This window comes from Nelumbo lutea, chromosome 4, assembly GCF_056320005.1.
Source record: "Nelumbo lutea isolate HS-2025 chromosome 4, American lotus-T2T, whole genome shotgun sequence".
In the NCBI taxonomy this organism is placed as follows: Eukaryota; Viridiplantae; Streptophyta; class Magnoliopsida; order Proteales; family Nelumbonaceae; genus Nelumbo; species Nelumbo lutea.
The window spans coordinates 35,243,130-35,265,332 of NC_142687.1; the positions used below are offsets into that span (position 1 = coordinate 35,243,130).

General features: G+C 38.6%; 2 protein-coding genes and 1 long non-coding RNA gene across 4 annotated transcripts in view; 2 read left to right on the forward strand and 1 right to left on the reverse strand.

Moving 5' to 3' along the window:
* Positions 1 to 220: 220 nt before the first annotated feature.
* On the forward strand, positions 221 to 8,896 carry ALY4 (ALWAYS EARLY 4). 2 transcript variants are annotated; one of them, XM_088982719.1, is made up of 7 exons: positions 221 to 761; positions 1,304 to 1,557; positions 2,165 to 2,308; positions 2,399 to 2,467; positions 3,992 to 4,182; positions 6,869 to 6,919; positions 8,499 to 8,896. In XM_088982719.1, the coding sequence occupies exons 2-7, from the start codon at positions 1,369 to 1,371 to the stop codon at positions 8,665 to 8,667; spliced, it is 813 nt and encodes a 270-aa protein (XP_088838845.1). In that variant the 5' UTR covers positions 221 to 761; positions 1,304 to 1,368; the 3' UTR covers positions 8,668 to 8,896. The 2 variants fall into 2 exon arrangements, with proteins under 2 accessions (XP_088838845.1, XP_088838846.1); XM_088982720.1 differs by having other exon boundaries at positions 8,502 to 8,896.
* Positions 8,897 to 9,081: 185 nt separating this feature from the next.
* Positions 9,082 to 11,669, forward strand: LOC148855164 (uncharacterized). The gene is made up of 3 exons (XR_016112428.1): positions 9,082 to 9,218; positions 10,036 to 10,101; positions 11,533 to 11,669. It is a non-coding gene; the product is annotated as an uncharacterized LOC148855164 (long non-coding RNA).
* LOC148855165 (uncharacterized) overlaps positions 10,089 to 22,203 on the reverse strand; it is a 42,881-nt gene continuing 30,766 nt past the window's right edge. The window contains exon 6 of the mRNA XM_088982718.1: positions 10,089 to 10,629. Coding sequence (XP_088838844.1) covers positions 10,303 to 10,629 — 327 coding nt within the window. The 3' untranslated portion in view covers positions 10,089 to 10,302. The remainder of the gene's footprint in view (positions 10,630 to 22,203) is intronic.

Genomic DNA, 22,203 nt, shown 5'->3' on the forward strand with positions numbered 1-22,203 from the left:
TCATTCTCGTACCCAAAAAAAAAAGAAATTTTAAAACTTTATGTCAAAATAAAAGCATCCCATCAAATAATTATGGTACAAACAATCATACGAACTCCAAAGTTCCAATCCAACGGCAACCACGGCTGTAAGTTGGTATCACGATCCCCTGTTCTCTATACGTATCAGCTTTTTTGGTCCGGATAACAATGATTTATAGGGTTTCACTAATCGCATGGTTGGACCGTACACGTGTACCTTTCACAATGGCCTGTGGCTGTCCGACCCGACAGCTCGAAGCAGGCACCACTATTGGTCGAACTCGTTAGGCAACTGGCTCTTCTGCTACTTATTAATAAAAGAAAGAGTGGGAGACTTCCGCTTGACTTTCGTTTCAGCCAGAGCGCGTTTGGTTACCCGCCCACCACTCCATGAGACCAAGTCGTAAACCTTCAGAAACCCTAGAATGAAATCCTGAAGCCCCTTCCTCTTCTCTTCCTCCTCCCGAAACCCTAAACAATCTCCCGAAGCTCTCTCTCTATTTATATCTCCGGAGGACCCACGGAGTTTCGTGATATCTGCCTCTCGTCGTTCGTCTGTTTCTTTGTTGCGCGTCTTTGTCCTCTCTCCGCACTTCTTTTCGAAACCCTAGAACAATTTCTCGTATTTATTGCCTTGGATCACGAAATGTTGTAGCTTTAGAGTTTGAAAAATAAGGATTTTTCAAGTTTTCGCCTTTCCTTCACTGTTCTTGGTGAGCTGCCGCTGCAGATCTTGTTCAGGTACTTGCTGTTATGTTGAATGATTGATAAATGCGGTATGAAGAGCTCAAAGTTGTTATTTTTTTCTTTGGTTTTTCGTTTATAGCTTGTGACTTTGGTTTTGCGAGTTCGGCATTGTTCAATCTGGGATCAAGTTTTCTGTTGAGAGATTTAGGGTTTTGTTTGTTGAGGCAGCTGTTTTATTTTCAAATGGTGTTCATATGCGTGGTTATGAATGCAGAAGTTGGAACTTTTAGGTGACGATTTTCCTGTTTTTTTGTGGTCTCATTTGGTAGGGTTTACGTCTGCCTGGGTTGGATTTTCACAACTTTCTATTTGCGCTTTTGATGAACTTAGCTTCTTTTCAAATATTTTCTTTTCGTTTTTTTTTTCTTTTGCCGTCTGCCTACCGCAACTTGTATTTTTCCCAATTTGTCATTTTTTTTTCATTTGCAAGCTGTTTTTGACTGGATGTGTGGCAAAGTTTTATGACCTAACTTTTGTTTTGTTTGTTTTATCTTCTGGAACTCGTTTCTTATGACTTTATTGGGTATTTGGTGCAGGTTTTTTTGGCAGGTGCTGGTGTACTTACATTTTTGGCAAAGGGTTTACTGAATCTTCTAGTTCAATGGCAAATACTCTAGATATGGCACTGGATGACATTATAAAGAGCAGGAATAATAGTGAGAGAGGTAGAGGACGAGGCAGGCCCCGGCGAGGCCGAGGGCAAGGAGGGGGGAGCTTTGGCCGTGGAAGAACAACAGGGACAGGGCCTCTCAGGGTCAATGCTCGGCCATCGTCTTACGCAATTGCCAAGGCAAGCTCAAAACTATTGCTGTTTTTTGCATATGTACAAGAACTTCACTTGCTTTAGGAACTGAAACACAAAAGAGAGGATTAAGGTGATTTTGTGTACATGGAGATTCTCAAATTTGAAGTACCCACTAAAGCAATCTTGGTCTCTGGTGCATCTATAGCATGCCTTCACAGATTATCCATATTTAGTGGGTTATTAAAGTGGGGATTGTGATAGATCCTCTTGATATACGTGGAACTGCGACACTGCGGGCCTTCAATAATAATGCTAGTTCATGGAGTTCAATGCGGAGGAGCTATCCTGGTTGAATTTCGGAACTGGAGCTCTCACCAGTAACATATCATCGGTTTATTTGTTGTGGGTGGAATTCTCTATGCCCATTTCCATCCGTATGCTTTAGTTATAATCATTTTAGGGACTGACTTTCTGGATTTTGTCAGAATTTCAATATTAGTGGCTACTACATTGTTAGCAGTTTCTCTTTCATTTTATGGAACTTTGCTGGTCTCCAATTGACTATTGACGAGGACCAGATTGTTCCATTTCTTGGTCATGTGCTGACACCTTCTTCTGCCAATCTGAATTGTTGTTCGCGTACTTTCATCAGTCTTACAGCAGAACCAAGGATTTTTCATGGAAGCATGATTTGTTTGAAGATAGCCTGATAGCTGCAGGGTTATCAGGAATTGACAATGGCACAAAGTTATATGTTTCCAACTTGGATTATGGAGTTACCAATGAAGATATCAAGGTACAATATGAGCATACGTAAGCTGATTCAGTTGTTTTGGGTGTAGGAATTTTTCATCAACACTTGGCTGAAATTTGACTTGTAATTCAGGAACTTTTCTCTGAGATTGGAGAGCTGAAGAGATATGCCCTGCATTATGACAGAAATGGTCACCCAAGCGTATGTGTTAATGTTCACTAGTTCCTCCGCCCGTTGTTTTTCTTCTACCATTCTGGTAGCTGTATCGTGTGGTTGAAGTTCTATCATTTTTATTATAACAATATTTTTTTGTAGTTCATATATGCCATATTTAAAGCTTGTTAGTATGTATTTTAGAAAGTAAATAGATGTGGCGGCACTAGCTTTGGAAGTTCAATGATCAGCCTGATACATTTGACTTCTTTAGTTGGTAAGAACTGTATTTAGTAATTAAAAGAAGTGTATGTATGTATACAAGTGTAATCCGTGTGCAATGAGATGCTACACTACAGTGATACCTCTGGTCATCCCATGTATCATACATTGCAGCACATTGTTTACAAAAATGAAGATGTTTTTTTTTTTTTCCACAAGTAAAGGTTTTGGTTCTGATTTCTGAACTAGGTTTTACCTCACTCCAAAATTTGAGAAATTTTCTGGGAAAAAGTTATAAGTATAAGAAATAGCATTGATTTATAGAAGGAAAATCAATTATCTAAAAAGGGAGAAGGAAATCTAATAAAGAAATTACATTTCAAAATCAGGAACAAATTAATGTTTTAATAAAACCATACGCATTCCTAGTATCTCTTTTTTTTCCTTATTATTTTTTGGTTTACTATTCTATATTTATGCTATGTATTTCTGTTTTGCGCTGAAAATGAAAAAGAAAAACTCTGTTTGAATTAATTGTAGTATCTCTAAAATCTTTCTGGAATTTCAATCCCTGGAATAATTGCTTTTTCCTGTATCTGGTGAGATTAGTCAAAGTGTTTATGTGAAACTTGTATACACTCCATGTAATAACTGGTGAATGCTTTGCATCATATGGGAGAAGGCTCCATCATTGTAAAATGCCATTTTCTAGGGCCATCCTAGATGCTGCCAGTTGCAAATGATTGGAATTTGGAAGATAAATGTGGGGAAGGGATTCTATGTTTTCAGATTGAATCCCATAATTGAAAGGCAAATTTGGAATAGAATCCCGAGGTCCATTTTTTATTCAAGTTGGATGGTATGATCTGTATGTGGGTAAATACTATAAGGATGATGAGTAAAGTTTCAATATCAAGATGCTTATAATTTGATTAAGTTGCTTTTGAACATGCTACTTGTGTTAGTAATGTAATACTATTTTAGTAATTGTATATGTAATATGTGTTTCAGAGGGAGGAGGGTGTATGGAGTGAGGGAGGTTGAGATATGCAAGGCATGTAGAACATGTTGGGTATGTGTTTAGGAGTGGACAAGCATGTATGCATGTCTGAACATGGTATTTGAAAAAAAATTATTGAGGATTCTGTCTGATTATTTGTAGATTATACTGATTCACTACATCTTAGGTTCCTCACATTGGCCAACTACATACCTTTGAAGTTTAAACTTTCCTTGGCATTGTTATAATGGAACTTGTCAATGTTGTAAGGTTAGCTCATTGATATGCTGTGTAGTATGGATAAATGTGGTCTGTGGTTTTAAAAGATGGCACTCAATACTTGCTTACAGGGATCAGCAGAAGTGGTGTTTCTCAGAAGAAGTGATGCATTGGCTGCTCTTAAGCGATATAATAATGTTATACTGGATGGAAAACCTATGAAGATAGAAATTATAGGCACCAATTTAGAGCTGCCTGTTTCAGCTCGTGTCAATGTAATTGGAGGAGCAAATGGTCGAGGAAAGAGAACCGTTGTTATGACGTATGTGAATTAATTTTTACTCTCTTTGATGTTATCTAGCTTGTTGTTCTGATATTTATTTATTTATTATTTGGATTTACTAGTCTTCAATCTGCTAAAATGACCTACTAATGTTGGAGGTATTTGCCCATCTAAGTATATATCTACTGATTAAGATTTTAACATTTCATTGATACTTTTGGCTATTTTTGTTTGTGCAAATTTAGAGGATAAAAATGCCTCTGTTAGAGACCGATTTTTTTGCTGGAATTTAGGGGATGGGGAATCCTGGAAGTTCTTGCTCTTCATTAATTTCTTTTCTTTTTATCAGTAACAATTTTTTTTCATTAATGTTATGTTTAACAGTTACAATAAGATGATACGAAGGCCTCTGTTAGAGACCGACTTATATATTAGATTGATTCATATCCATTCATTTCTTTTTCTATCCTTGTTTGTTAGAGATCTGGCTAGAAATTCAGGTATTCTAGGTGGTTGGTTACAGATCCTGAGATTTGTTTATGACGGTTGAACAGGAAGTTTTTGAAGGTGTAATACTTGAATAAATAAAATTCTCAGTTTTTTAATTTCTGCTTTAGTGCCCATTTATTAATTATAGAAATATTATCCCATTTGTTTTTTGGTTTATGAGATAAGTTTGTGTATATTCTTTCAAAGCGGTAGGGATATGGGGTGGTTAAAGAGGTGTTACTACAAGAGAGACTGCTTTGGGTGGATGTTAAAAAATTTAAGATGGCGAACTCTCAATTGTTTGAGATTTCAGGCATTAAACACGGATTAATGCTTGTATTGAATCCAACTTTAGCTGGGAATGCAGGTTTGAAGCTTTGGGTCCCAATTTGGGATGGACAACTCCAATTAGAATCTAGTTAATCAATCTGGAATGATAGTTACTTTGGAATCCTATTTTCACTCCCTATCCACTTGCCTCTCCCTTAAAGAAAATGGATTGATGCCCCAATATGAACCTGCTGAGCCAATCATTAATTTAGTAGTGTTTGTTCTGCTTACTTGTATACTCCAAATTGTTAGTCTAACTGCTGGCTCCCATTTTGGTCTTAGACATTTTATTTCTCAGCTATAACTAAGGTGATACATTTTATTTCTCAGCTATAGCTAAGGCGACCTGAGTGACCAGGGTTCAATTCTTGTAAACACCTTCTCTGTATGGGCAAGTGTAAGGTTGCATATATTGTCCTTCCCCAGACCCTGCATTGGTGGGAGCCTTGTGCACCGGGCTGCCCCTTTTGTTAGATCAGACCACCAACTGCCATAGTGTTTTGTTGCAAGGGGCTGTTATTTTGGCCAGCTACGCCCAAGAGGGTATGAGAAACCAACTTCCACATCAACTCTCGAACGCCCAATGGGTTTAGGGAGGGAGGAGCAGCAATTAATGATGCCTAACTAAGCAGGCATGCCCTCAGTCCGGGGGACTTGGGCACAACTTGCGTTCAAAGACTCAATGGTTCACAGGAATCTGCAATTCGCCCCAAGTTCACTGGGCCTCCCTTCTTGTAACTGGGGCAACACAAACTGCATGGACATGTCAAAATAAAACTACACAATCATAAACTTCATAGTTCATATTTTTATATAAAAAAACTTAATAGTTCATATCGATTTTCTAACTACTCAAAACAACCTTTTATTAGCAGAATACAATGTTTCTCCAAGTTGAAATAACCAGTAAAATTACCATGTTTATATAATGATGGCGGACACAGATATAATCTTGAATGCTGAATGCTCTTAGTTCAAAGACTCAAACCTTTCAGTCTAGCAACCTTTCAATCATAAACTTGATAGTTCATATTTTTATATATAAAAAAACTTAACAGTTCATATTGATTTTCTAACTCAAAACAACCTTTTATTAGCAGAATACAATGTTTCTCCAAGTTGAAATAACCAGTAAAATTACCATGTTTATATAATGATGGCGGACACAGATATAATCTTGAATGCTGAATGCTCTTAGTTCAAAGACTCAAAGACTCAACCTTTCAGTCTAGCAAACTTGATTAGGGCAATGCTGAATGCTCTTCAATATTTTATTTATGAGAGGGACTGATTGAGCTGTGTGGATAAACAGACTTTAGACAGAATTGTAATAGGTGGGCTATACCCAGGCTAATATAATCACCTTTTTTTACAGTAGTTCCTGAAAAGTTACTTGAGTTCCTGAATCTATTTGGGCACTCCCTCGTTGCTGTGTCAGAGTGGGGATATTAAGGATAGTGATATTGTAGAGATAATTTTTTTCTCTTTTTTAATTCCAAATGACCAGTTGTAACCAAGTATGCAGTAGTTTTTTCCTGCAATGAACTATTGTGAGGCATTAATATTGTAGGTCATATGTCTGCAGTAGTAACCAAGTCTGCAGTGGTTCAAAGCTAAGATACGGTGGGAGTTTCCATTGGTGTGTCCCTTCTATTTGAAGTTCAGTATTCAGTACAATGCTATATATAATGCTGGAAAGTGATATTGTTTCTTGCTATTCTTGTTTACAAAGTTTTGAGTATTTTCCCATATTTGAAAACTAACCCCATAGTCGGGACGGGGGGGGGGTAGTACACTTCCTGAACCATTTTGCTAGCAGGAAAGCTATTGTATAAAATAGAAACTTGTTTCTTGATATTTTTTCTTTTGACCTTTGAGAGTAATCTGACATTTGGAAGTTCTACAGGCCTGGTGTAGGTCGGGGCAGAGGTTCTATTGCAGGCAGTCGTGGTTCTGGGTAAGTTGCTTCATGCAGATGCTGCCATCTTATGGCTTAGAAACAATTTTGCTGTGAACTTTGTTCAGTTGAATTACTATCTTTTTGTCATTGATTGAAAAAATCTTGTATTCTGATTCCATTTAGAAGCCTGCCTGTGCTTTGAGTCTTTATGTTGTGTGATATTGTAGCATGTACCATACACGAGTTATTAATTCACATGAAATCTCATGAAATCATGTCAAGCTCGGTTCCCATCATGTTTCAAATTTGTGGACCCAAATTAAGCCTAATTATAATTGGGTGCACAAGATGGAAAGGAATGCAGTGTTGATCAAGATGGAGAACTGAAGTTTTGTTTGCCAAGAACTATGGGAAGTGAAAAGTAGGCATTGTTTTATTTCCATTTTATGATTGTTAGGTTTCATTTCCCCTTTCTTTTCTGAATGAAAAGAAATGTTAGCAATGATGATCAAGGTATATAAAACATTTCTAGTCTGGGGAATATGACTAAAATTTGAATTAATTTTAACTGGATCGGTCATTGGAGCCATAGTCAATCTGGTTTGACTGGCTGATCAATTTGGATGAGTCTGCAGTATTAATATAAAACTACCTTACATGTGAATGCTGATCTACACATTGGCTTGATAAATTCTTTTTAACTGTTACTGAAATGGATTTGTGATGTCAGGTCAATCCAACTGTCTGGACATGAACTTTTCCTCTATGTGTACAAACACTTCCTCTCTTTTGCCACTACCATAAAAAATTAAGAAAATAACCATGTTGCATATTTGCTATTTTGGTTGTCATAAGGATGGTTTCATATGAACTTTTCTAGTTAGCAGGGATTCTATGAAGTGATAAACAAGTTATTACGGTTTTATTGCATTCTCTGACTAGTTTTAGGGCCATTTTCCTGGTTTTTGTAACTAAAGTAGTAGTTCGAATTTCTGCATTTCCTTTTATTTTTTAACCAAGTGTTGATTAGTTGATTTCTCTATGCTGGTTTGTTTGTTCAAAGGAGTGTTTGTTTAGAATGGTATGGATTACTCCCAGGAATATAATTCCTTGTGCTCTTATAGAAGTTCGTTAGCTTGCCTATTTGTTTTGGAGCTTTTATTCCATATCTTAAGTACTGATTGGGGGTTTTTGTTTAATGTGCATAAGTAATAACCTAAATGAACCTTTAGGCAATGAATGAGATATCCGAAACATGAAATAAACCATCGCAAGTGAAACCATACCATCCAACAAGGTTCCAAATGTCTATTTTGCCTGATAGCCTCAAGTGGGTTTTGGTGTATATAGGGTGATACTCTTTCGGTTTTTTTTTTTTTAATTGTAAAAATTTTAGAGGGATGCTATTAAAATCCTCTTAACTATTTTTTTTGTTATCAGTGTATCCATTTACAGGGTGTATTGTATTGATATTTTGATGATTTGATCCTTGCTATCCATTCTCCTGTGACCACAGATCCATAAGACTCTTTGAGATTGTTGAATATCTCATGACTCTTTGGTCTGTATTGCCTGCTGTATGAGCAATCCTTGCCATTACAGTGAACTAATGAATGCTTTTGTTTAACCATTATAGCAGGTGGAGTCGCCGCAGGGGAGCAGGCCGTGGTGGCCGTGGCCGTGGCCGTGGTCGTGGCCGTGGCCGTGGCCGTGGCCGGGGAAGGAAGCTAACTACAGAGAAATCTGCTGAGGAACTGGACAAAGAATTGGAGAACTATCATGCTGAAGCTATGCAGACATCCTAGTGATTTGCAGCTACTAGAGTTGAAGAATTTAGTGGTTGTTAAGGCTGGCTGATTTAGCTGTACAAAAGTGAAAAAGGGACCCAGCTGCAGTGGGATATTTTTGGTTCTTGGCTCTTGCTTTTCTCCCAGTAGACTAAAAGCTGTGATATCTAGAACAGCGAGTTTTTTTAGATAAATATTGGTGTATAATCCCTTAGATGTTGATTAGCTTATTCTGAAATTTGACTCCTGTACCTGCCTTGGTCGTTGCTTTGGCATCGACTCCAGTGTTTTGGTAGATATTTTATTAATCCTTGAATCTGTTTTGTTAAGGAAAGAAAAAATTCAAAAAAATGTTGTTGGAGTCATCAATGTCTGATTAGTGTATAATAGATGAGGCATACTCTCCCCCTGTTGCAGGCTGACCATGTGACCATGCACGCCTGTGAATCTGATGCTGGCAATGGCATGCTATGATGTGGTGGCGCACTTGACATCACGATTCTACCTTTTGGTGATTGGTGAAAGCAATCAGGGGACGCAGGACTTGTTTGTGGGTCTAGTTCCCCCCGGTATGGTCATGTTTGTTCATTGTTGACTATTTTCTTGTTACTTTGTGTATTTCCTTATGTAAGTTAATTGCATCAAGAAAACATCCAGCCTCCAATTAAATGCGTTATAAACGAGATTGCAAGGATTATCCATGCATGAAAGCTTAAAGCAGTTGGTAAGCGATTGTAGCCCCAAAACCATGTCTGCCGTCTGGTCTGTCTCGTTACAGAAACTGGTAGCATATTTCTGATGGACAGTGCCTAAACATTCTCCCGGAAGTTGAATATATCCTAAAAGAAAAAATTACAGGTGTTGACTCCTGAGAGCTATCGTTGTCTGTTCAAAGGGAAGCTGTAAAACGGATACGCATTGCACAACAAAGTAAAAGCCTCCATCGGCCTTGTCCCTTGGAAGAGAATGATTCGTTCTTTTTTTTTTTTTCTTATGGCTTGGCATTTGCATTAGAACTTTAAAATAGGACGACATGATGCTTCTAAAAAATAATTAATAGCGTCAAAGAGTTCGGTTAATTTTTAGGTTGAATTGTGCGAGTGTGCGATTATGGTCCATGAAAAGCTGTTCTCCAATGGACCATAAACGTTCTTCCGGTTAGGAAGCACAGCACCTCAGTATTTATACTCAGGAACTTTTGTCACAACACAAGCCAATTCAGTTGATGGTTGGTTTGGTACAGGTAATGTCAACAAGATTCTGTCGTCTGCTATTAGCTTTTGCAATTTCTATTTTCTAAGCGTTCATTCAACCCTGATTCCTAGTATTACTATCTCAGTGCTTAGAATTCCAAGATAATTCCAAGATAAACTTGTTTTGTTACAGAACAGAACAATGCATATGCTACACAGAAATAATAACTGCAGCACTCTGACAGATTGAACATTGAAGGTACCTTTCCATTTTAGCTAATTCATTTATTAGATTCTCCTTTCTCTTGATCTTACTTTCTTGACAGTTCTATTTATACGAGAAGGTAGTTTACAAATTCCAGTATAAAAAAAAACCTGTATGAACAGAGTGAAAAATGAAGAAAGCAAGGCAAATTAAGTAGCCTGATGATGCATGTGGCCACATGGAAAGAATTGGCTGTCATTTTGGGACATCATCTTTCTTCAGATGAAGTTCTCCTGATTCCTTCTTGCTGTAAAGCTTCTTGACCACTTCATTCCAGTTAGTTCTTCCTTCTTTGGATTTTGATGTCCCATTTGAGGTTTCTTCAGCTTGGTTCTGGGAAGCCCCCATATCTGGTTCCCCAGAGCCAATGGCTTCTTCCTCTGGTTTCACAGCATGAGGAACGTTCAAACTAACAGCTCTTTCCAGTGCATCTTTGTGTTCTTTTTGAATGGTTTGCAACCTCTCGAGCTTCTTCACTGTGGGAGGAGTTGTCATAGTTCCGGTACTGCTTTCCCTCATTCTCTGTAAGTAAATAATATCATCAAATTTAAGGAGCAATTTATTCCCTCCAGAAGAAAAAGAACTGAAGGATTCTATGGCAGAGAATGAGAGAATAGAGGAACATAAAAATAGAAAGAAGGAAACAAATATTATCTGCAAGAGAATCTTCCAACATAAACAAAGCCATCATAAAATGCAATGGCAATATAAAAGAAGATCCTGTTCCGGTGGTTAAGCATGAAGCATTTAAATTTTCTTTTGAACCATGTAATGGACCTAGTCTGAAATGAAAGCTTTGCTGAAACTTATTGATTGAAATTTCAAAGAAAAAAATAAGATTACCAGTTATGAAAAATAACTTACCTTTTTATGTATTATTAAAAATGAATTACTTGTTCAAATTATTATTATTTCCTGCCTTTTCTGGTACTTCCTATTTCTTATCCATTTAGGTATCTCTTATTCTATTTTTTTTTCTCTGCATGTGCTAGCCCTCCTATTTCTTTGTAATTTCATTCTTAAATTGTGGGAACTTATATTCCATATACATCTTATCACTACCTTCAAAACCAAAACGTAACATTGAAATTTCAAGCATTCTAACAAAATGTATATCCTTGCCTGGCACCCCAAAACAACTCGCCACTCCCCAGTGGGAGAATTAGCCAAACCTAGGAGGGGTCCCTTAGACTACTCATCCACCAAATTACAATCTGAAAGTCTCCCTCCACTTACAATCATATCCCAACTCAATGCACACATCAACCTCAGGCTTGTGCTAGTGCTATACAGTATTTGACAATTATTACATCCATAAAATACTATTCCTGCTGCAGTTCCATATTGTTCTTATTTACTTCTGTTAGCTTGTTTATTCGTTGCGATTACAAACTAAGACTGACATGTATGATTTGCTGTTGGGAGGGGGATGCTGGACTTGCTGGAGAAGAACCATACAGAAGAAAGTTAACGAGGAAATCCATGCAAAGCTAATAGAAGTAGATTTAATGAAGATGATATAGTGCCATGAAGTAGTCTGTATCCCTGATATCTGATGTAATATTAAGTTGTTATGTGCCACAAGGGGCACTTTTGCCTTTTCCCTTTATTTTATTATGTTTGGCTACCCTAGAATATAAATACAAAGCTGGCGCCACCAACCAACACTTTTGCCTCTCTAATCTTCTTCTCTTTTCCTCTCTTCTTCTCCTTCTCTGAAATCATGGTATCAGAGCAGGGTAAGGCTCTGTAAACCTATCTTCTTCTGGCCGAAGCTTCCTCACCACTTCACTGGACTGAGAATGGAAGAAACCTGGTTGGACTTGCACTGAGAACACATCGGCTGCTTCCTCACTTACACAGGTTGATCAGAACCTTGAAGGACTGACTCCAGAAATCAGCGGATGGTGATTTGAATCTCCTCTAAGAGGGACTGGAGCCTCCAGAAACCTACTCGAACTGAACAAGAACAAGAACTAAGCCCTCCTTTTTGGTTCTTGGTCTGGTTACCAAGAACAGGCAGTGGACTGCCTTGGCCGAATGGTATAAGGGAAGTCTGAACCCTATTTTGTGGATCTGTAGATCCAGAACTGTGTGAGTGTTGAACCTCTGTAGGTCATGAATGACCTGGTTCAGTTTTCTGAAGTACTACAGCAGCCCTATTGATGCTTTGTGTGTCTTGTACTAGCATTGGTGAGTCTGGTAGACCTGTTAATGTGTGTAACAGAAAGTGTTGTGCTTTCTGGAACTCTTTTTTGATTCAAAAATTACTCCAAGAAGTGTGGGCTGCTGTCCTCTGTGTTTGGACTGTAATAACAGATTTGGGTTTCACTGATAAGTGATTACTTATAGCTTATGAAGACTGCAACTTCAGGAACCACCTCTAATCAGAGTGGTTTAAACAGTGATCATGATACAACAAACTCCCCAATGATTATTACCCCCTTAGATGGCAGAAATTACTTGGGGTGGTCCAAGGAGATGAGATTGTACATTACAGCCAGGGATAAAGCATGATATATAAATGGAAAAGTGAAAGAACCTAGGGCTGGTACTGCTGAATATGACAAATGGGACCAAGAAAAGTGCATGATGATGCCATGCCTTTTGACATCCATGTTACCTTCTGTTAAGCAGAACTTTATGTGGGCTGAAACAGCAAAAGAAATATGGGAACAAGAAAAGGCAACTTACTCAGAATAGAGACATTATGCTAGAATTTATCAGCTTCTGTCAGAGTCAAGCGAATGTTTAGAAAGAGAAATAAAGAGACAACAGATTTGGTGGGAGTGACACAATGTGTAAGTCGACACCCTAAAAGTTATATTTATATTAAAAAGGTAAAAGGACAAATCTGCCCTTAGTGTACAAAAGAAAGAGAGCACAAAGAATAGTTGTACAACAAAGAAGAGTAAAAGTACAAAAATAGCCCTGCGGCTAGATCTTCTCAATGTCTCTACACTTCCCCTCAAACTGATGTCTAGGAATAAGCATCAGTTTGTCCATGAGAAATAGATGCCGAGCCTGAGTCATTGCTTTAGTTAACAAGTCTGCTAGTTGGAGCCTGGAGGAGACATGAGGAAGAGATATGGTACCCTCAAAGAGATTGCGGATGAAGTGGCAATCAACTTCTATGTGTTTGGTGCTCTCATGGAAGACAGGGTTGGAAGCAATTTTAATTGCACTGACATTGTCTACATAGAGAGAAACAGACGATGATGGTTCATTAAGTATTTCGAATAGAAGAAATTGAAGCCATATGATCTCACTACACACGGAAGACATAGCCCTGTATTCATCTTCAGTGGCAGATTTGGACACAGTGGGTTGTTTTTTTTATCAATAATAAAAACTTTATTAAGATTTATGAAACTTTAGTACAATAAGGGGGAGATAAAAAGTCTTAGCTCCCCATCAACAAATTACAATGAAAGAAGATTAAAAATTAGCCCAAAAAATAGCCTCCCTATTCACCCCTTGCTTGGCCAACCCATCTGCAAAAGAATTAGCAGTCCTTTTCACCCTGCTGTATTGTATCTCAATGCCCCTACATAGCCATAAAAATTTTTCTTTTCATTATTGTAACTCCACAAGCCATTATCCTCTTTCTTCAACCAGCTAATCACCACCTTTGAATCACCTTCCAAAATCAACCAACTGATATTTAGTTCCCTTGCTCTTTGAACCCCTTCCATAGTTGCAAGGATCTCAGCCCTAAGAGAGTCTCCTCCAATAGGGCCTGAGAACAGAGCAATAACAATCCCTTCCACATTCTTGAAAACTCCCCCAATCCCAGAGGGCCTTGTATTCCTTATGTTACTACCATCAAAATTCACTTTTATAAATCTGGAGGGACGAGGGGACCACAAGGGACTAAGAATCCTCTTACACAGAGTAGAGGTTGCTATCTCTTTCCAGTTTCTTAATAGGTCAGCTATAGGCAAGTCTGAGAATAGTTTCGTAGTTTTTAGCCAGTGGGCAGCCCTTAAAAGCATTAGGTCTAATAGGTCTTCCAGGGATCTTTCCTTTTTTGAAATATTCGAGAGTTTCTTTCCTCCCACAGTAACCAACACACGGCTGCCCTAATACTCCTCCACATCATCTTCCCTCGCTTCTTAGGCCATATGAAAAACAAAGGGGAGAACAAACCTTGGACACTCTCAGGAGGGTTCCAAGTACACTCAAAGCGAGAGAGTACCCACTCCTAGTTTTTTACATCTAATTATCACCTCCCATCTCACCCTATGATCTCTCTTCTTCTCTCCCGATTCTCACAGAAAATTCCTCATTATTTTTTCCAATAAGTTGGAGACCTTGGTGGGGATCTTAAACATTGACAAATAATAAGCAGGTAAGTTAGTTAGGGTGGACCTAATTAGAGTGACTCTCCCTCCTAAGGAAAGATAATTTCTCTTCCAGGACGCAAGCCTCTTCTCAAATCTCTCCACTACCGGAGTCCAAAAACTTTCATTCTTAGGGTTATCTCCTAAAGGGAAGCCCAAGTACGTCAAAGGCCAATCTGAGATTGCACAACCTAACACACCTGCATAATTCCTTAACTCCCTCTCTTCCACATTCACCCCCACCACACAACTCTTATCGAAGTTCACCTTAAGGTTAGACATCTGCTCAAAGAATTGTATTGCTAATTTTAAATCTCGGATCCAGCTTATATACCCACTCTCACAAAACAAATTTGTATCATCTGCAAACTGGAGATGTGTCAGTGGTACCTCCTCCTTGCCAACTCTCCACCCTTTTATCAGATTCCTCGAGTATGCTCTATGGATCAATCTCCCAAGTACATCAGTCATCAAGGTAAAAAGAAAGGGGGAGAGTGGGTCTCCTTGTCTTATACATCTCAAAGCAGGAAAAAAGTCAACCACCATTCCATTTCACCAAGATAGAATAATGACAAGTCCTAATATAGCCCCAAATCCATTTACACCACCTTTCTCCAAAGCCATAGCTTCTCAACACCTCCACTAAAAAAGACCAATCCACTAAGTGATAAGCCTTCTCGAAGTCCAATTTGCATACCACTCCCTTCTTAGATTTCCTGAAGCTCTCCAGACTCTCATTTGCAATGAGGATTTGATCAGTGATCTGTCTTCCCTCTACAAAAGGCTCCTTGGTTGAGTGCAAATAGAGGGGAGGACCTTCTTTATCCTGAGAGATAACAGTTTTTCAATTATTTTATACAAGCTATTCACCAAACTGATAGGTGTGAAATCCTTAGGTTGTGATGCCTCTTTCTTCTTTGGGACCAAAGCAATGAAAGTTGAGTTCAGGCTCGGATTAATTATTCCCCTACTGTGAAACTCCTCGAAGATTGAACTAAGATCCTTCTCCACTATATCCCAACAATCCTGATAGAAATCTATTGTGAAGCCATTTAGGCTTGGAGCTTTTGTCCTATCCATTGAGAATATTGATGCCTTTATCTCTTCCGGATCAAACCTCTTTTCCAACCACTCTCTATTCTTTGTCGGCCACTCCAAACCCTCCAACCACACCCTCTCATTCAAAGGCCTTCTAAATATAGATTTGAAATGAGTTACTAAGGCCTCTAGTGTTTCTATCTCCCTCCTTTAGCCACTTACACCTAGATTTTTGCCTCCAACTTATTTCCTCCTTAATCAGAATATCCTCCATCCGCCTCCTCAAATCCCATCTCATTTTCCTGTCTTCCTTTCCAAAGGATCCCCTCTCTTCCTTCATATCCAAATCCTCAATCTGCTCCAACAGGACTTGTTTCCTTTCCTCTATTTTTCCAAACTCTAACGTATTCCACTCCTTTAATTGTGATTTTAGAAATTGAAGTTTCTTGTGCAACCTCATTCCCTCCCTCTACTACCAGATTAGATTGTTCCCACCACTCCCTGATCTTCTCACTGAACCCCAGATGGGTCAACCACATATTTTCGAACTTGAATGGAGTGGGTCCATCACCTCTCAATTCCTCCTTACGCATCACTATAGGCCAATGGTCTGAAGTAATTCTTGGGAGTGCCCTAGATACTAGGTTACCCCAATGTTCATCCCAGTCTGTTGAGAACAAGAATCTGTCCAGCTTGGAGCATACTGGCCTCAATTGAAGGTTGGATCAAGTGAAATTATTATTTAGGAGTGGAATTTCTTTAAGCTCACAAGTATCCACAAAATGGTTGAACTTTCTCATACTAGTTGTCACTCTTTGTCCAGGGTTGTTGGTTTCCTCTGTAAACCGCACTACATTAAAATCCCCTCCCACACCACGGTCCCTCCCAAAGGCCCCTAACACCACTCAATTCCTCCTACAATTTCTTCCTCTACCTATAGTCAATGGGGCCATAAACGTTTGTTAGTACCCATTCGAAAAATCTTCCACCTATCTAAACTTCAGGAAAACAAAGTAATCACCTATTAGCTCCTAAGTCGATTAATATATCTTCTTTCCACAATGTTAGAATCCCGCCCGAGGATCCCCATGATGGAGCGGCCACCCACTTAATTCCCCTATCTCTCCACACACTCATTGCCCATCTGCAATCAAAATCCATTCTTTTAGACTCCTGGATCATTACCACATCCGGGTTAAACTTCTTAATCACCTCTTTAATTGTTGCTCTCTTCCTAACACTACCCAAGCCCCTCACATTCCAACTTAGAATTCTCATTTTAACTTCTCAAGCTCAACTCCAACTCCTCCATCCTCTACTTAACCCCTTTCCTTCTATCCCCTCTCACCTCAAACTTCTTGTCCCCCTCAATATCTCTTTTCAACCTCTCTACTTCACTCAACTTTATTTTCTTTAACTTACTATCCTCTTTTTTATGCAGATAAACTTTAGATCATTTGGATTCTTCAATTTACACCCTAGCTTTTGCACAAATTTTGCAACTGATTCTTCCTTGCTAGTTTCCTCCTATCTAATGTTCCTCTCTTCTCACTCCTAGGGATCTTCTCAATCCTTTCCTTATTTCCTCCATCATTTGTCCTTTCTACCCCTTCTGTAAACCCCCTTTGCATATCCTTCCTATCCACTTCACCCATTAGACCCTCAATGATTTCCCAAATCTTCCTCTCCCTACAAGTTTTCTCCACCACTTCCTCCCCTTCCTTATCCTTGTACCCTCACTATGGCTTTCTAACCATGGGCCTTGGACACTTGGTTGAGAAAGGAATCTGGAACAAGGGACACAAAGCACTCATCAGTAGCAAAAACTGAATTGACAGAGTTAATAGAAATACCTGAGGTCAACTGAGGGTGGAGAGGGGTATTCAAACGAGGAAGATTGGTTGCCACTCCCTGTTCAAAGAATTTGGAGCTCTCTATCTCCTCAAATTGGAGGAAATTAATCCCCATCACTTGGTTTACACAAAGACCTCTTCCTGTACCCAATTGTTTATTGTGATAGGGTGCCTCGCACATATCTAATGATCCGATGACTGTAGATAAATGAGGTTGTCTTGGGGAAGACACGGACTAACTCACTATTTGAATTGCATAAGATATATCCGGCCGAGTCATGGTGAGATAGATTAAACCGCCCACTAGTTGACGATAAAGGGTAGGACCTTCTAGAAGAGAACCATCATCTTTGTTGAGTTTTAAATTCAGTTCTAGTGGGGTGTCCACAATCATAGAGTCACTTAGGTTGCCAGTTTAACGAGATCAACCACATACTTTTGTTGGTTAACAAAATAGCCCTAAGAGTTTCTGCTAACTTCAAGTCCCAAGAAATATGTCAGAGGCCCCGAGTCCTTCATCTTAAAGAACTCACTAAGTAACTATTGTAGCCTAGCAATTCCTTCTGTATCATCCCATGTAATGAGCATATCATCAACATAGAGGAGTAAAATCGTTACTTGCTGCTTCCGCCTTAAGATGAATAAAGACTAATAAGAAGAACTCTAGATAAAGCCAACATCAGTGATGACAAATCTGAATTTCTCAAACCAAGCCCTAGGAGCTTGCTTCAGGCCATAAAGTGACTTCTTTAGACGATAAATAAGGCGTGTCTGTACAATATCCAGGAGGGGGCTTCATATAGATTGTCTCTTTCAACTCCCCATGAAGAAAAGCATTATTGACATCTATTTGATGGATTGTCCACTGTTTGGCTACAGATACAACCATCAGAAATCGTACAGTGGTCATTTTAGCCACAGGAGCAAATGTCTCACCATAGTCTAGCCCATATTTTTGTTTGTAACCTTGTACAACCAACCTAGCCTTATATCTGTCTAGGCTTCCATCAAATTTCAATTTCACAAAGTAGGCCCATTGACTTCCTATGAGAGATGTCTCAGGTGGAGCTTTGACCAAGTCCCAGGTGTCATTCTCAAAAGGGTTTGAATCTCAAAATCCATGGCATCTTTCCAGTGTGGTTCTACTACAGTCTACTGGTAAGATCTAGGAATGTCTGTGGTAGATAAAACAACAGAAAAGGAGCTATGATTTGGTGAAAAACCATAATGGTCAGGTGGGCGAGAAATTCTAGAGGAACAATGTAAAGTGGGTGCAATAGGTTCAGGGTAAGGTCAGGTACACTTACTGAGGCAGCTGGAGTGACTGGATCAACAACTAATGGCGAAGCAGAGGGGGCATTGAAACTGAAGAAGGTCGCTGCTTCTTGAAGTAGGTTTGAAGTTGTTGTGGAAGTGACAATGGAATATTTGAGGTACCTATAAAATCAAAACTGTGCAACAAGGAAATGGAAGGAGTTGGGAATTTTATAATATGTTCAAAAAAGGACTTACTTTCAAGAAAAACTACATTATGAGAGATTCTAATACGACGAACCGAACGATCATAGCAAAGGAACCCTTTATGTTCAGAGTTGTATCTCATAAAGGCAAACAAAGCTGCTTGTGTAGTAAATTTTGTGTGTTCATGAGGTGGAAGATGGACAAAACAAGTACAACCAAAAACCCTGAGCATAGATAGATCTGGGGGTTTGTGAAAGAGAGACTGAAAAAGAAAAGAATTATTCAAAACAGATGGCGGAAGACGATTTATGAGATACATAACAGTGTTGGCCGCTTCCACCCAAAACCAAGAGGGTACATGAAAATCTTGTAGAAGTGTTTTGACTACAATCAAGATATGCCCATTCTTCCTTTTTGTTACCCCGTTTTGTTGTGGGGTGCTTGGATAAGATTTTTGGGGTTGAACTCCATGTTGTTTTAAGTAAACTTGGAAGTCCCCATCAATGTACTGGGGGTTTGTGAAAGAGAGACTGAAAAAGAAAAGAATTATTCAAAACAGATGGCGGAAGACGATTTATGAGATACATAACAGTGTTGGCCGCTTCCACCCAAAACCAAGAGGGTACATGAAAATCTTGTAGAAGTGTTTTGACTACAATCAAGATATGCCCATTCTTCCTTTTTGTTACCCCGTTTTGTTGTGGGGTGCTTGGATAAGATTTTTGGGGTTGAACTCCATTTTGTTTTAAGTAAACTTGGAAGTCCCCATCAATGTACTCTCCCCCTGAATCTGATCATAGCACACATCCGAGCATCAAATTGGGTAGTAGCATAGGTGTGAAAGTGTTTAAATACAATGTACACTTCAGATTTTTTTCAAAGAAAATAAACCCAAGTGAAATGGGTGCAGTCATCAATAAAGGTTACAAAGTAATTATATCCCAATCGTGGGACAACTAGAGACGACCAGATATCACTATGTATTAAATAAAAAGGAATTGTTGCATGCTCATAGTGAGAAGGAAAAGATAAAATATGACTCTTACATAAACCACAAGTAATGCAATCTTTATTCGCATTCTTAAAGGAAACAATATAAATAGGTAAACTATCAGAAGCAAATAACTGATCAAGTTTCTTAGAAAACGGATGGCCAAGGCGTTTATGCCACAAATGCTTAAAAGATTCGAAGGCAGAAATAGTAGAAAGCAAATAGTCCTATTCTTCTCAAATTCCAAAGCAAATAGTCTTCCCAATCTACGCCCTTCCCCTTCACCTCCCTAGTTTGCCAGTCTTGTATTAAACAACCATCAGAAATGAATGAAACATTGTTTCCTTCTTCTACAAGTTGGACAACAGAAATAAGATTGGTGGTAAGCTTAGGTACAAATACAGTTTTGGATAAATGAAATGGAGATGACTTAGAAGTAGATAAATATAAATCATCGCAGCCAAGTATATCCGGTTTTTTACCGTTTGCAATGATAATATGTTTACTGGGAATATGGGGTTTGGGATATTGACCAAGAGTGCCCCCTGTCATATGGTTAAAGGCTCTTGAGTCAATATACCAGAGGTGGTTCAGTGAAGGGCAATAGGTCAATGACTTACCAGACAAACCAATAGCAGAGAAGGCTAAGGAGATGACCAAGGACATGAGCTGTCGAATCCGTTCTTCATACATGCCACCGGAGATGTTTGAGCCAGCTATAAAAGTAATAGAGGAGGCATCTAAACCATCTACAACAGTCTAATAGGCTTTGTGGCTTCCTTTCTTCTGATTTGATCCACTACCTTTTTGAGGCCGAGTAGGGCATTTAGTAATAATATGGCCGACTTGCTTGCAATATGTGCATGTGTTCTTACAATGGGAGACAACGTGCCCATACTCCTTACACTTATAACACTGTACAAGGTGCCCTTAGAGGCTCACCTCACCCAGTCGCCTAGCAGTTTTGTTTGTTGTCTTATAAAATACTTTTATATTGTTACTTTTTTGAGATTATAATTATAAAATAGACATTATTAAACAAAAACATTCATCTTTTGTGTTTATAAACTAATTTCTTTTTATTAATTTCTTATTTGTTAGGGTTTAATCAACACAAACATTGCTAACTGCTGTACTGAACCCTCAAAGACTTCAGAATTTGAACCAATAAGTAAGGAGAAAACTTAAAGTTTTGTTAATCAACACATTTCTTCCTCCACATCTTCTTCTTCTTCTTCTTCCACCTTTTCTTTTCTTCTTTTCCTATAACAAAAATAGGGGTTCAATCCCCATATTTTTTGAAATTTCTTTTCTTTCTTCATTTTCTTCTCATAAATATGTTGATTTTCTAGACATAAACATGAAGTTTATAATTTCTTACGAAAATTATGGATAGTTATTAAGGAAACATGGTTATGGAACCTAGGATACTACCTAGGATATGTATTTTTCACTTAAAAAAATCCATTGCCTAGTCAATGCCTAGGCACCCACCTTGGCGACTAGGCGACAAGGCGCCTCCCTATCGCCTTGGCGCCTTGAAAACTATGGTGTAGCCAATCTGGTTTCCGCTCTCAAAATTTCCCCAATGATAGTATCTAAATTAGGAAGTGTTCCTCGGCTCGGGATATTAGATCTGATGACTTCAAACTTAGGCTTTAAATGCATAATCTTCCTCTTGTCAAAGTGTTCATGTACTTCATAGTAGTCTAAAGGATTCATTCCCATGTGAACTAACTCATATTCTGTCTAGAAGTTGATGAATCCTGCATAATATTCTTGGACCTTTGTGTCTCTCTAATAGTATGAGATGTCAACCTCTATCTGGCACTATCTAGAGGTGTTCAATTGCTGATAAACTTTCTTGAGATACTGGTACATCTCATAAACTGTCCTATACCCTTTCATAGGAATAGCAATACCAGTTTCAACTGAACCTAGAATCCATGACGCAATTTTTGTGTTGTCGATCTTCCACTGATTAAGTCCCTTAATATCAAAGTCATCAGGTTTAGATACAGAGCCATCTAGATATCCCCAGAGACCCTTAGCTTTGATATAGAATTGAAAGTTAAACTTCCATAATGCGTAGTTTGTACCATTGAATTTAATAGGAAGAACCCCCATCCTTTTTTATTCCATTGGGAGATGAAAGGCAACAACACACTTCCATAAAACCAATAGGAATCAAACCAGAGGAAGAAAAAGAGAATACCTTTCAGCTGATGTCCAAAAAAGGTATCTGTAATGTTTTGCTGAATTGAAGAGTGGATCAAAACCCCTCAAAGTCAAGACCAATCCAAACCAAAACCAAAGGCATTCAATAGATCTGCTTTGGGCGACACCAGATCTAAGATTTCAGGCTGATCCGATGTCTCTACAAGGAGATCTGAGAAGAAAGGTGAATTCG

Bases quoted from the DNA above. Each gene is read 5' to 3' on its own strand.
- ALY4 (XM_088982719.1), top strand. From the start codon at position 1,369: ATGGCAAATACTCTAGATATGGCACTGGATGACATTATAAAGAGCAGG. The intron at 2,468-3,991 runs GTATGTGTTAAT...ACTTGCTTACAG, and splicing joins ACAGAAATGGTCACCCAAGC to GGATCAGCAGAAGTGGTGTT. The intron at 4,183-6,868 runs GTATGTGAATTA...GAAGTTCTACAG, and splicing joins AAGAGAACCGTTGTTATGAC to GCCTGGTGTAGGTCGGGGCA.